The following is a 15,567-nucleotide window of genomic DNA, read 5'->3' on the forward strand; positions in this document are numbered from 1 at the left end:
CACGCTGATTATCAAGGAACTTTTCGCAGCTGCTTTGTGCGTGTGTAGAAAACCACAATAAAGCAGGTAAATTTCCTAAATTAACTATTGGTAGAGGCAGCTCTCAGTAGGGAAAAAAACAGGCGCGTCGTCTGTTGCATATATATACTTCCTTCGTTGGTACTTCATCAGTCTGGCAGTTACTTGCTGACCATTCTATTCCAGCCTTTGTCAGCTGAAACATCCACTTTGATTTGGGGGGGGGGGACGCAAGCACAAGTAAAATATAGCATATTTAGGAAGATACCTTGCTAAGACAGTTAAATTGTGAGCGCGCTAGGTTGTGCATCTGTAGCAGGCTATATAGTTGGTAAAAATTATATTTATTTCCTTCTATCCCTGCCGAGAAGATAATCAGTGATAATACCTACGGTTGAAATGAGTGTTTCGGGAAGGAGTTATGTGACAGGGACGCAGTTTCACTACTGCAAGCTGCAGCCCTCGTCATCAACCTCCCCCGCCGGTCAACAGCGCGCCAGCAACAGGCAGCGCCACGTCGCGGTGCATGGAATTCGGTTTTTTTACCGCCGCTTGGGAAGGCGCCCGTTCACGACATCAGGAAAACCTTTCTAGCAACTATACTTTTGCAAGTGGGGGCCTTGTGGCGGATCGCAGGGCTCGGTTTTTCGTCGATTTTTGCCGTGTTTTAAAGTGCGCTTGCGCTACGTGTTTTTTTGTGTTCTGCTGGTGCTGCTTATTACAAAGATGAGCTATACTGAAGCGAGGACGCGTGGCGTCGTATTGTGGAGCACTCGCCAGGTATGTACCACATTCCTGCTGTCAGCGCTTTGTTAGTGCTATGTTTTTCGTAACATGTGGACGACAAGGGAAGTTTGTTAACGAAACGAGCCTGTTTGTGTGTATCGGGTCACCAGGATGAAGGCAAACTTTTCAGAAGTGAAGCGCGGGCGAGCTTTTTCTTTTGATTGAAGCATGGTTCAGTGTTTATGTGGGCACAGCGGGAATTCGGCGGCAGATTTTAGCAGAGTTAATGGTGGCGCCCGCCTCTGTTGGCCGTGGTGTTGGAAGGGGGCTTGTGCGCGATGGACTACTATTTTGGTTAAATAATTCTTGGCTGAAGACGGCGTTTTAGCTCTAAGCGTTGATCACGTCTAGGGCGGGTGTGCTTGGATCTGTTTTTTTTTTTGCACGCCTGTTCATATTGTGTGCTATAGAAGTGAACCTGTCTAAGACTGTTTCATATGCTGTACGTCCTTTTTTAACTGCTATTACGAATTCTGGCGGGTAGCTGAACGTGTGCAGGTGTATGCATCCGTACCGGCACGCGTCTTTGAACTACCGTGTTACTCGAGTTGTGTTCGCGTGCAGCGTGTTGCTTCGTCTTAAACAGGGCTCGCAAAGCTTGCACCAAGCTGCTCGTTTAGTCGAATCCGAGCTTACAGCATACACCCGCAACATAGGTTGCCAGATTCGGCCAGAACTCGTGAATTCTGAGCCGTTCGTTAAATTGAACTGCATTTTCGAGCAAATCTTTGATGGCTAATTGTGGCCGAATCACTGTATCTTAACTGTGTGAGGCCTAATTTGATCATTAGTCTGTGCGATTGAGCACATTTGATTTTATTCAGTTTGTTTTCACTATGCTTCGATTTTGTTCTTTCGTCTTGGTTTATTAAATATTGTGTGCGCCTCGCCCGACCTTGGGGTTCAAACTTTGCTAAACACTTTTACATGTACAAACAACAAGAACAGTTTAGACCACCACCTCCAATGAAATTTTGTAATAGATGACAAGCTGATGACAAGCTGGAACTGGTCGGGAACAGACATGAAAAGAATTAAAAACCACACACTGACCACGAATAAAGGCACGTTTGTCACTTTTGGGCAAGGCTCCTGTACAGAGGCCAAAACGCCGTGCTTTTATTTGCTTTCAACCGTGGCAAGCGTGTTGTTTTAATTGCTTTCACACCAGATGACAAGCTTAAGCAAATTTTATAGCCATACGCTACAGTTGTAGAAGTGATGTCTGGTGGTTGCAGAAACGCAAATTTTATTTATCACTCAAAACTCGTGATAATGTTATACATCAGAAAATGCATGCATAAGGCATGCAGGTGTTGCTGTTAAAATGTAAATTGGACATTGTATTTATCTGAGAATCATGAATATAGACTGAATGTTCCTAAGCTGTTTGCATTGAAGCAAATATACGTTGGAAATCAGCCTCATATAATGTTTATTGTGTATAGCTAAATCCTGGCCAATAGCTTCCAGGATTCTGGTTACTAGAGATTGTTGTAGAAGCTTGCTTGCTTTGTTGGGATAGTATGTTGTTCAATATGGATGCCTTGTATGCCTTAGCATTCCCACTTTTTTTTCATACATTCATAATAAGCCTGTGATAAGAGGTATGTGAGGGGTACTGCCTATCTAGGCAACAAGAATTATTGAAACTAATGGCCATTATTTAGCAGCAAACAAAAGTAATTTAGTGAAACCAATTTCTGATAATAAAGGTATAATCGTCACAATGTAAGCCGCTGGAAAAAGCTACATTAGCTCTGTTCAAAATAAAATTCAGAATTTAATTTTTTATGTTACCTGCAATGGATACTTGATAAGGGTGCATGCCATCAAGTATGTGCTTTCATATCACTAAATTGGCATGTATACGCACATCAGGAGCGTTATTCAAGCATATTTGTGACATACATGTAATATGATAATTGCATATTCTTTTTTAAAGTTGCGGCTGTGTTCAACAAAAACATTAAGGAAGTTTTTCTTGTAACATGTCCGGTTTTTGTACATCCTGCTTTTTTAGCACACATTGTTCCTGATGATTCTAAAAAAACTGCCAAATAGAGCTGTAGTAACCAACACGTTTTACTAAATTGTTTTTTTTTTCTATTGCAGCCTATGCATGCTCGTTCTACGAAGAGTGTGGAAGACGTTCGGACTAGCCTTTCATCAATGCTGGCTCGTGGAAAACTTGGCTGCTGGTGCACAGCAGCTGTACTTGGTTTCTGTTTTCTGTGAAAAGGGAACTTCACAGAACCACCTGGTAGCTGTATTCAAGGAGCACGCATGTTCAGGATGTTCAACATTAACCGTTTTGTTTTTCCTTAAAAAAGAAGTCAGCACTGTGTGTTATGTGTGTAAAAGCCATCTTTGCAGACAGCAATGAATCTAGGGGGACGCAACGTGAGATAATACTTATTGTCAGATGTGCCGTTGAGTGGGATTAATTAATGAACCTGTTGGTGACCGCCGCAGGCAGTCACGTATGTGGTAAATATTTCAGCGAGTCACATATCTACATAACTTCACTTGTAAGAATTCTAGCATGCTTGTGCTCAGACATCCTGCTGGAAAGTTTAGTTGCGGCTTACATCATTATGTATGCAGGACAGTGAGAACTAGGACAGACTCCCTGATGTGATTGATGTATTTAATCTGACCATGAGTAAAAGGCATGGGTGAACATTATGATAATGGTTGCCCTTTAACTTTTGTCTGGCAAATGCAAGAACTGGCTGCTTGTCCCACCAGGGAGTAATATATTGCTGATCCTCACTGGCTTGCATGTGTAATCATGAAAAGCAAAATTAAGCTTTGGAATAGGATATCAAGCACGCTCAAAGAATTTTTCCAACTGGGACTGTGTAGAAACACGCCTGCCTCCAACTTTCCAAAGCAGACATACCCGCTTCTTTCAGTTACTAAAATTTCAATATTCTTAGTTGACGGGGCAACTGACGGCATTATTTTTTTTCTTTGTGTCCCCCTGGACAGAACTTATCTGGAAAGTGTTTTTTTTTCTGCTCTGCGAGCTGAATTTCAGTTCAACTACAAAGCACATTTCTGAATGTGTCATTGCTACTTACTAAGCTCTTTAATGCATATTTAGTTTTTTTCAAGATCTACTGAGTGTGCTGTGCTCTAGACTTGTATATCATGTTTTAATTGATGTTTTGGTAATGTTAAGTGAACATTGTTAATAACTGATAGAAGTCATTCTGGAATATTGTAACTTGAGTCTATGATTGAGGGGGAGGGATGGTGAATTTTTCAAACTTTCTAACTACATAGTAATATCTGCTTGCTTTATTTTTTGTGAAGTGTAAACAGAATGGTATTTGCTCAGTTTGTGTTAAAACCTTGATATGATTATCAGTAAAGACCGGAACGATAGAGGCACGAAAAAAATGTTTTAGGTGTCTATAATAGGCTCTAAAAACTGCCTATTAGGCATAAAAAGGTGTTAAAAACTATCATTTAGGCATATATATGCACTGATTCAGTAGCGTGCCGAGGACAAATATTCTACTTCTAACAAACACAGCAGGTCAATTCAGTGCTTCATAAAAGCTAAATTTATATTTTCCATGAAAAGCAATAGTAAGAAGCACAATCATTTGAACAGATTTGGGTGAAAGCTGAGGTAATTCAACATTGTGAGAAAGGCTATGAAAACATTGACAAATAACCATTATCTCAAGGTTTTCTGCCTTGAATTGTGCTTGCTTTCATTCAGTATTTGCTTTTATGCGAAAAAGAATGCTCGACGTCCACTGAAGTCAGTGAAACGTACTTGTGACCTAGCACTTTCAATGCTTTAATTGCATCCAGAATATTTGAATCAGCACCACTCGAAACATTAGATACTTGCTTGAGCACATACAATCTGCGATTCTTTCGAAGGCAGATTCAAGCCTTGAGGCAACCCTGTCAGCGGCGGGTCTATTGGGGACGAGGCGAACCTTTCCTGCACATCCAAAAAAAGAAAAAAAAGGGGGAGGGGTATTCTTAAGCTTTCCCTTTAAGCGTTAAAATGCCATAGCGACCCTGTCCCTGGTGCATACTTCCACCACTCAGTGCATACCTTTATTGCATGATGTTACTCAACAAGGTTAAATTGTGGATAACCATGTAGTGTACACGATAAAGTTGAAAGTGGCTTGTATGAGTGCTTTCACGTATGGCTGCATTCTATGTAATATGTGCATGTGACTTCCCAGATGTCGATATAAAAATAACATGGATCTTTGTGCCCGTGGAATGACCACAAAATACACGTTATTTGTGCAGATTCAACGGTTGTTTTATGCCTATGTGTGCATCAGAGTGGACATCAAACTTAAAAATATTGTTGACCTTTCCCATTTCTTCTCCCCGGCTTCTCATGTAGACCGTTTCTCGATCGACGAAGTAGCGCTATGACCCACTGGTCCTTTGCCTGTGAAGTTCATTTTACGGCTTCTCTTTATTCCTCATTGCTCGGCAGGCTTCCGACAGCTGCCGTTATCAAAAAAAAATGCCAACAAAATGTATGTGTAGGCTGTAGTCGGCAGTGCTAGGCTAGCTTAGTTTCGGCTGATTAGTGTACATTTTAGCTACACTGCACTCTAGCCTTCCAAACGCAACCGCCGAGCTGCACTACTCTGGCACCTAGCGACTGGGATTTTTAAGGAACAGTGGATACCCTAGCGTTAGCCTCTCCTCGCTTTGCTACAGTACACTCTAGCCACGCTCAAGCAGCCGCGCTGCAATACTGTCAAACCAAGCGACGGAAATCTTTTAAGGGGGCCTGCTAGCACTATAGGTGCTAGCCTTGCTCTTCCTCACTGGGGTGCAAGCCCCGCTCACGTAAATGCGCGTTTAAAGTGTGATATCTGAACGTTGGCAAACGTCACATGCGTCGGGGCACATTCGCCGAGTCTAGATATATGTTGGCTGTGGCAGTATGTCGACTTATGATCTGTTTTCTCTAATATAACACAGTGTGTGCGCGCGTCGATCCTACGTCGAACCATAATCGCACCTTACCTGTAGTTAAAAACATCAATGAAAAAAAAATACGCGCTCTATGCATGTGTTGTCGTTAACATAGCACATCAAGTGCTTCTTGTTTTCCTTCATATGAAGAGCTCATTTAAGCAAAACGTTTACGCGATGAACATGAAAAAAAATTTTAGGCACTGAAAAGATCATATAGGCATGAAGCTTGAATCAGGCACTTATAGACACAATATATATGTGATTAAAATGTTTCCCATCCCTTAGTTCGTGTTTATATGTGAAAGAGGCTCGAAACGGTCTCCATAGAAAATAGGCATTTTGCGTAAATTTGTGGTCTTTAATTATCAGGGACGCTGTAATGAAGGGCTTCAGAAATTTTGACCACCTCAGGTTCTTTAAAATAGACCCATGTCTAAGCAGACAGGTCTCAACCATTTCTTCTTTGATCGAAATTGCGGCCATAGCCAGAGAGTTATTCTGCGGCCTTCAGTTCTGAAGTCGAGGATTAGGTAAACAGTACACTGGTTGTGGGCTGTAGTCTTGCTTCCAATGATGCAGGTCAAGTAGAGCAGTCTGTACCAATCAAGCATCTCTGCTAGTGCTCTGATGTTGTGATTGTCACATTCCAAATTTACTGAAATATGTAATTATTTTAGCATGCACGCATTCTTGAGCAGCTCTGGGTAGTGTGTGCTGATATTGTTTATTATATTCCTGATCTTTCGCAATATTTATTAACTGTCGCGTCTATATTGAGTTAGTTGTGAAGTTATGATTGTTCCTTCTTTTATAGTCTGTAAGGCTGCATACATTTGTTATTAGCCTATAAAGCCCAACAAGTCACCGTGATACACTTTGCATATCGTACATGAAATGGCTAATCTGGATGTGCAGAGCCTACCGAAGTAGCCCACAGTGTTTTGAATGCCTTGAAATTTGCCTTGTGATCAGAAGTTACTGTTGCGAAAAGTGTGTTTTTTGAGAAATGAATGTAGTATCTATTACCTAGAAAGATGCTGAAAAATTAAAAACTTTAAAATGGTAATGATGTGCTGAAGTTTAATGATGTTAAGGCTGATCCATTAATCTTATCTTTCTTCAGCCGCCTACAAATGTACATTACCTGTTTAAATACTGTCTGCAAAATGCTCTAAACTGTAGTGTAAACGATAATAAATCAGTAATTTTACAGAGGTTTGTATACATGTCTATGTACATTTCAATTAGAGCAGCCGTATTGTGCCGCACCATGCAGACAGTGCAGCGGGCCTAATTTCTGGCCTGCATAAAAAGTGGCTACTTACAGAACACATCCAGGATGGAGACTTAGAGGCGACATAAAAGCGGCGGCCAAATCGTGACAGCTGGGAGACATACAGAACGGTAACAAATGGGAAACATAGAGGATGGATACTTTGAGGCGACATAAAAGCGGCGACCAAATCGCGACACTTGGGAGACATAGAGGATGGTCACAGATGAGAAACATACAGGACGACGCCTTGAGGCAACATGAAAGCGGCGACCAAATCGCGACATTCGGGAGACATACAGGATGGTCGCAGATGGGAAACATACAGGATGACACCTTGAGGCAACATAAAAGCGGCAGCCAAATCGTTACAGCTGGGAATCGTACAGGTTGCGTCCTCATGTTGCCTCAAGGAACCATACAGTACACCTACAGGACGTTGCCATTTTCATAGGGGGCCCCACCTCACCCCCGGGTTGGTCCGAAGCAGCGTTCTTCAGGGCCAGCCGCTGTTCTGGTCTCGGAGCGAGACGCTGTCCCCGGTCTGTTCGCGGCAGACGGGCGGTACGCTGTTATCGGTGGTGTACAGGCAAGCCCGGCATTGACCACCGTACTGGGATGCCCCTGGCCGTTATATTCTAGGCCGAGTCCTGCCTCGGTACGAACTCCGCAAGCACAAGGCACACCGCCACCTGACTACGAGAGAGCTCAAGGTCAATCGCAACGTTCACACTCCAAGAGTAGAACGTGAGTGGACGAACTAGAACATTAACTTCCATTCCGCGTAGGACCGTGAACGCGTGTACAATGTGTGAGTTTATATAATGTTTATTCCCTTGTTCGTCTTCGTGTATATAAAAGTCTCTTGTTGTCCTCGAGCGTCCTCTGTCCTCATTTGGCTAACGTGCGCCCACAGTTGCCCACAAAGTTTGGCGAGCCTTGCCATGATAGATCGGCCTTACCTTCTTGCCGAGAGCCAGACGGGCTGCACGAACCGATGGATTTAGAAAAATTGCACGCGATCGAAACGGACATGGGTCTGACGGGATCAGCGCTACAGGAATGGGTTGACGCGGAGCGCGTTATCGAAAGTGACCTTCGTGCGCAAGTTTGCGAGGAGCAGCGAGAAAAGATAGCGCTGGAGGAAAGATGGCTGCAAGCCGAGGAGCGCGGTTTGCAGTTGAAGCTAAAGTTGCAAGAGCAGGCGACTGGTTCGAACGCGGAAGAGATAGGGCGACCGCTAAGCGACGACGCAGCGTCCCCCGCTGTAATGGACAGCTGTGGCCCGCACAAGCTTTGCCACCGTTCAACGAGATGCGTGATGACCTTAACGCATATCTGCAGCGTTTTGAGCGTATCGCGGTGTCTCAGGAGTGGCCTCGGAGCAAATGGGCCTTTTCGCTCAGCTTGTGCCTGAAGAGAGAGGTGTTATCCGTGATTAGTCGACTTGACTCTGCTTCCGCCACCAACTATGATCAGGTGATGGCAACACTGCTGTTACGATTCCGGTATACGGCTGAAGAATACAGCGAAAAATTTCGCAAGGCGAGACCAGAGGACAGGAGACGGGGCTCCAATATGCTTCTCGCATAGCAGGTCATTTCGACCGTTGGATGGAGCTGGCAAATGTCGAGAAAACATATGACGCTCTTCGCGACGTAATGATTTCAGAACAGTTCATGAAGGGATGCTCACCCACCCTGAGGGTATTTCTGAAGGAGAGGAACTGTAAGAAATTGCACTCTTTAGCGCAGAACGCAGATTTCTTTAGGGAAGCCCTAGATTTGTCAAATTTGGGCAAGGACAAGCTATGTAAGGAGAGCTCAGCAGATGCTCGTAAAGCAGAAACTGCTAAGCGCTAGTTCAAGGGACAAAGTCTGTGTTTCTTGTGCAATAAGACAGGGCACCCTGGGTCTGAATGTTGGTATCGGACAAGAAATAACCAGTCAGCAACAGGCTGGTCGAGTGGCAGGAACGGTTTGTCTGCGGAGACAACTTGAACCCTGGAAAAGCGGTTGCGGTTGGCGTCGTGCATGCTGTCACCCAAAAAAGAAGGCAACGCTGACACATCGTAGAAACTGGACGAAAAGTACGTCGTACTCCAGACTAGGGAGACTATCACAGTCGTGAATACGACTTCGACGCCTACCCCAACTGTGGCTGATTTCGGAACTCTGCCTGTAGTGAGAGGATTGCTTGAGGGCAAAGCTGTATCTGTACTTCGAGATACGGGATGCAACACAGTAGTAGTACGAGAAAGGCTTGTCCCGGAAGAGAAGTTTACGGGCACTAGAAGTCCGGTTTTCCTGCTCGATAGAACAGTGCACTACTTGCCAGAGGCAATGGTTTCTATTTACACACCGTTCTTTACCTGTGTCGTGCGAGTTAAAAGCATGAAGAACCCTCTATATGATTTCATGCTAGGCAACATCGAACGTGCGAAATCTACAGAGCTAGAATATTCGCAGAAGCTTCGGCAGCATCGTGAGAGGCATCGTGATTACAGTGGAGGGAAAGTCGTCAGAAAACTCGCTAACTCGCCCATGCCCATCATCGCGGACGACACGCAAAGTTATGTCGGAAACGATTCAGGCTACTTACCGATGAAAGTAGAGACAGCTTGCACACCTTATGAACCCGCAGATCAAGTACCACTCGGCGATAGTGCTGCAGCAGTGAAATAAGCACGCGCCGCAACCAGGCTACCTGTTCTGAAAGCCACTGCTACTGCATAAAGTGATGCTTGAGGAATACCAAAGAAATGACCCATCTTTACGGCATTGTTATGAGAGTCTTGGTAAAAAGTTGATTGTAAAGAATCGTGAAACCTGCTTCTTCCTTGTCGACGGTATCTTGTATCGGAAGCACAAGTTACTCTCGGAGAAGGAACTCGAGCAACTGCACACTAAACCAATTCTGATCCTTAAGGGTGTCAAAAAAAGTGCTGACACCCTGAGCACACCCTTTGAGCACCCTATTCGCGCCTCAGCACCCTACAAGCGGAACCAAAAGGGTGCACACATCAAAAGGGTGGAAACTAGGGTGCAAAAAGGGTGCAGCAACTAATGGGTGCTGACGAGCACCAATAAGGGTGCACAGTGGCCTATAAAAGTTTGTGAGCAACGTGGTCATAGAGCATAACTAAAGGCTGGTGTACACCGGCGACTAGCCGCGGTCGCGTGACCATTTTGGACTGGTCGCAAGCAGTCATGAACGGTCGCAAACGGTCGCAAAGCGACTGCTTTGGCCAGTCGCTTCCTGGCCGATTTTTGGTCGCGCGACTGCAGTCGCAAAACAGTTTAACCAATAGCCGAAGACCAGAAGTGACGTCAGCCTTTGTTTACAACCGGGCTCCTCGTATTTTATTTTTTTTTTCTCGTTGCGCTTGCCTACTGCCGCGAGGTACGAATGACACGTACGTTCCCTCATGGATTATTCCTCGCATCAGGTGAATGCCACCACGGCCAGCTTTGAGTACTCGGCCGAGCTCCTCATCGACGCGATCAAAATGCACCCATATCTGTATGACAAGCGGCACCCTTCTTTTAAAGATCGGACAAAAAAGAGCCGTGCTTGGGCAGAGATCAGAAGCATGTTCGGCATGTCGATTAAGTACCGAGATTTTTTGTTTCAGTAGCTATATAAGCAAGAACAGGTGTGTACTGCATGGCTGGCGTTGCCAATGAATGAACAATGAAAGTATTAGTATTTGTACTGCAAGGTTACATGGTTAGTTTGCATTAGATGAATTGACTGTGATGTATGCGAGCGCAGTTGTGTGCACGTTTGTTCTCGCGACTTTCCGAGTTTAACATCAAAATCGATGTGACAGAACATTGTATAGCTGACAATAAAGCTCAGACGTTCGAAATACTGCTCTCAGTTGCCAACGCACCTAGCGCATGCTCCTTGCTGTGTTTGTACGTCATCGTCTGGCCATGGGAATGTGTGCTTTTGTGAACGTGCGGCCTTTGCAATGCATAATATCTAGTGCGCGGTGAGGGAGGGGGGGGGGGGGTGTTACGCTTTCATTCTGCCATTCTGCCTATGTATTGCAGTTGTGCTGTTTTAAAAAAGAATGCAAAGTAGCTTCTGCTTTGAGCGCATTTTGTGCGCTCCATAGAGGAGCGTGTAATTAAGAGATACAAAACATGTTTAGCAGCACTCTCAAATGTCCGGATTTGGGAGTCAGACATGCTGTTGATGCCAAATGACATGCAATCGTAAAAAAAAAAAAGATATGGTAGTGTTCTAGTGGCTGGGCGAACACCGAAGGAAAGCACAGATGGGGGAATTTATTCCTCTGTAATGTGGCCCATATCTAACCCTCATTTCTTCACAACTGTTCCTTTCCTCTCCTGTGTTTGTCCATTGGTGCCTTTATATTTCAATTATTGCTTTCTTCCCAGAGGTTATATCTCTCCGCTTCCAACTGTGCCTCGTTTTTGTTTGTTTTCTTTGTTCCTATATTTTAAAGTCAATTTTTCATGTCTGCTTCTATGTGTTTGTATGTGTTTATGTTTTGGTTCCTTTATTTTCTTCTTATATTTTCCTTCCTCTCGCTTTCTCTATGTTACACTTTGAGTCATATACTATGTTTGTTGCATTTCTTTCTCTCAAAATTTGTCATTGTCATCTTGATCTAGTTAGTTTCATTCTTCTTTTCAAGTTACTTACCATGTTTGCTTTTGTTTGACAACAATCGCTCCCGCTGTACACGACAGTTTCGCTTGGCTGATACCAATGGTATATACTCACCTGTGGTGTTTTGCACAATGCAGTAATGCTTAGAAAGCTTCACTGTGAAGGTGATGAAGACATCATGTGCTGGTTCATGAAATAGACTTTTTGCAAGTGAACTTCAATCGCTGACAATATAAACAGCCTTTTTGTTACAATAGCTTGGCAGACATGCTTACCTTCAAGAAACAGTGTACATAACTCTTTGCGCAACTAATCATTGCGTCAACTGTGATGTCGTGCACATGTAGGTGGAGGGTCCGAAACACTAGGTGGGTGGCATTTCTGGAACCCTCGGCTGCAGGTTTCCTCAATCATGTCGTGGTTTCGCAATGTTTAAGCCCCTACCAATACTTAAGTTTAGATGGCATGCGATTTATTTTGATGCCCAATATTCAGATTTCTAGGGTGCGGCAACCAAAATGATCTGGACAAAGAAAATAAAGACCGCTCACAATTGTGCTGAAATAAAGTAGAAAATTTATCAGCGATACAGTATGCACAAGACATTCTTACAGCAAGGGTATTGTTTTCAGGTGTCCTTGTTGAGAAAAGATTTAAGAACCTGCGTGATATCTTCAAAAGGAAACAACAAGACATACGTGAAAAACAAAGAAGTGGAGCCGGAGCAGCCGACATTCCAACAATAAAACGGCCCCATTTTGAGGCCATGCTTGAAATAATGGAAGGAGAGTCTGAGCCTGTGGCGTAAGTTTATTATTAGCTGACTATTGAGTACTAAACAAAAAAGTTGATTTAATTCACATGACTGTTATACATACACATAAATACACACATATCAATACACATAAAAGTACACAGCACATAAACATAGAAGTCCCAAGAGTTAATTCACAGTGGGCATGCATGTGATAATGAACATGGTGGCAATGGGCTGTTTTGATGTCGAATAATTGTGGCTACAGCTACGAAGAATAACTCTGTGCATCATCCTTTCAGGGTACTGTGCAACATGAGTGCCATTGACCAAAGGTAATGAATAATGCTTACCCTCTATTGAACAGAAAATGAAATGTTTTGGTTAGCATAGCACAATGCATCAGCACAACGCAAAAAATATAGCATACCGTACAAGTGGCACGTGGACAGCTTAACAAAACAGAATATTGAAGACAGAACAGTAAGAATGAGAGAATTGAGTGTACTTATGTGTCATTCTCGGCTCTTAGTTACCTAAAGAAGGAAGGCTTAATACAAAATCCAAAAATCTAAAGAGATCGCTTATTGCATGTGTCATGAGGCTGTTCATAGGCAAGCATTTCACATATTCATTACAAGAATGCAGCATAAGTACTTATATTGTAGCAAAACAGTGAAAATGCTCTAACGATGCACACAATAGCACTGACAGAATAACATATTGGATGTTCTCTTGCAGCAGCCACATCACAGCTGAAGAGGCTAACGAGAGCTGAGCATGCACAAAAATTTTCGGTACCATGTGCATGCACTTGAAGCTGTACACGCATGGACTTGAACCTAGAAACATTATTTTTTATTGCTAGGTGATTGTACTTTGCAAAATTATGAAAAATACAAGCGTGCTTGAAAGGCGGTGTTCAGGTCGTTAGCTTGCCCAAACCACTGCATTTTTTAAAATACATTCAGCACTCAACCTTGAACAGAAGCACACAGAAATGCATGAGGGCACAGGCATTGTTTTGGTGTGAATGTGGTCATTTTACAACGTCAAATATTTCTGAAAAAGCAAAGTATTCTTCAGCGACAGACCGCAATTAAGCAAACTAATGCATTATCTGCACACACTGGCAACACATTCATGTCAATTCGTTATGAGCAAGTGCCCAGCGCTGATTGCAATACAAGTGAGCTGAATAATGTGAAGCATTCACCCATTCGTAGCAGTAAAATGATGCTACAAAAGTCGTATGCGGGATGTGTTCAAGAAACATAATGACAGCAGGCACAGTTTCATCAGACACATCGTTTGCACAGCCATTTAGGATTGACTGTATAAATTTTATTCACACAGCGAGTGAGATATTGTTACGGGGTTAGAGACTTTTGTACAAAATGCGTTTACAGGGGAAAACCCACAGGCAAGATTCACAATGGCTGATTAACACCCACGCGTGCCTATCAGCTGCTTGAGTTCTTCCTCTTCCTTTACTTTATCTCCGTGAAAATATCTCTTTTTCTCATTTAGATGCGCAGCCTACATAGCATTTTATTAACATAATAGCCACATTAAACTTCTGTATGCACACCTTCCATACAGCAGTGCTCAATCAAGAGGTAACGCAAGTGACTTCTTATGATAAATAAACCTCGTGTTCAGTGCAACCATAATGGCATTTTAACTCCCAAAGAATGCCTAAAACTGTTCATGTACTAGTGGCATCATCAAACATATACAGAGAAGTTTTCATCACTGCATGGCCAAGCCATGCAGCGGAACCGGAACGTACCCCTGATACGGCTGAGGAGACTGGTGTCGGCACCAGCAGCAATGAGTAAAACCCTTCTGAATCCACCTAAGTAATGACAAATGAAGGGCATGTATAGATAGCCAATGTATTAAATCTTAAAAACATATTTCGTAACCTTCTTCATATTCTAGCACATTTGGAGAATGTGCCTAATGTTTTCACACCAGATTCTGCTGCATGCAATTGTAACACTTTAGAAGTGGTATAATAATACAGCCTCCTTCTGCAGTGATGCTTCAGCAACCACCTCAACAGAGCAGCCACCATCAAAACGGTGTGTAAACGAAAAAATGATTTTAGGTACTCCTGGCAAGAGATCACAATCACAACTTTTCGAAAAGGATCTCTTTCTGTACATTTAAGCAATATGTACAATTCACTGCAGGTCACGCTTGTCAAGACGACAACGGACCTGCGAGGGCGCTAGGTGAGATATACCGCAAGAGTTACAGGATAAACTTGCAGATTTTTTTCTTGCAATCTTGCGCACGCTACAAAATACGAACTTTCATGAGCTTAATGCTCGGTAAAGTTGGTACACAGACATAGTAACAAAAAAGAGTGTGAGAACGACAAGGTAGAAACAGAAGAAACGGGACAGAGCACTGACTTTAAACTGATGTTTTTATTGTGGGCACATTTATACTAAGGCAGACAGAACCCATGTAACTACCGTAATATTTAGACGTTAATATCAGAACATCAGCAACCTGTCCCAAAACAGGAGTGTCCGTTTCAAAGATCAAAAGCCCATTTATTTCTCACAAAGAGGTAGACGCCCTATTGACGCATTTATCTTTTAAGTTTGCTATTTAATTTGCTTCCGTTGCTCTATATTTTTTTCTTTTTTAGTGCCGAAAAAACAAACATCAATTGAATGTCAGTGCTCTGTTTTGTTTCTTCTGTTTCGACCTTGTCGTTCTCACACAGTTTTTTTATGCTAAATGGTGCTTTATGAAGTAACAATGCAACCTTAAAGCATTCATATGCATGAATCGCAGATCACACTTGCTTTACAGCAATGCAGGAGAGGGCACAAGCCATGAAGCTGTGGCGCAAGCGTGCATGGAGCACCTTGAACACATCAGAGGGAACAGGGGGGTCATCAAATAAAATAACATTGGTTTCTTCGCTCTACGTACCGATGCACGCCTCAGAGAGCTACCAGTGCACATTGCACAAGATGTAATGCATGCAATAGAACTTATGCTGTATGAAGCAGAGGCGAAATGGCGTCAGAGCAGTGAAGCAAATTGAAGTGTTTATATAATGTCAATGACACCCACCTTTTTTTATCTT

General features: G+C 43.1%; 1 protein-coding gene across 5 annotated transcripts in view; it reads left to right on the top strand.

The window, feature by feature from the left end:
- The first annotated feature begins 321 nt into the window (after nucleotides 1-321).
- LOC142767673 (uncharacterized) overlaps nucleotides 322-15,567 on the top strand; it is a 137,243-nt gene continuing 121,997 nt past the window's right edge. For 2 of the 5 annotated variants that reach the window (XR_012885089.1, XM_075869839.1), the window contains exons 1-4: nucleotides 322-798; nucleotides 2,920-12,505; nucleotides 12,758-12,790; nucleotides 14,654-14,695. Coding sequence is in view for 1 of the 5 variants with exons in the window: in XM_075869840.1 (XP_075725955.1) it covers nucleotides 12,468-12,505; nucleotides 12,758-12,790; nucleotides 14,654-14,695; nucleotides 15,288-15,381 (207 nt within the window). In the remaining 4 variants the exon portion in view is untranslated. Of the gene's footprint in view, nucleotides 799-2,919; nucleotides 12,506-12,757; nucleotides 12,791-14,653; nucleotides 14,696-15,287; nucleotides 15,422-15,567 lie in introns of those variants that run through there. The other 3 variants (XR_012885090.1, XR_012885088.1, XM_075869840.1) reach the window with 2 other exon arrangements.

Source organism: Rhipicephalus microplus, chromosome 7 (genome assembly GCF_043290135.1).
Source record: "Rhipicephalus microplus isolate Deutch F79 chromosome 7, USDA_Rmic, whole genome shotgun sequence".
Lineage (NCBI taxonomy): Eukaryota > Metazoa > Arthropoda > Arachnida > Ixodida > Ixodidae > Rhipicephalus > Rhipicephalus microplus.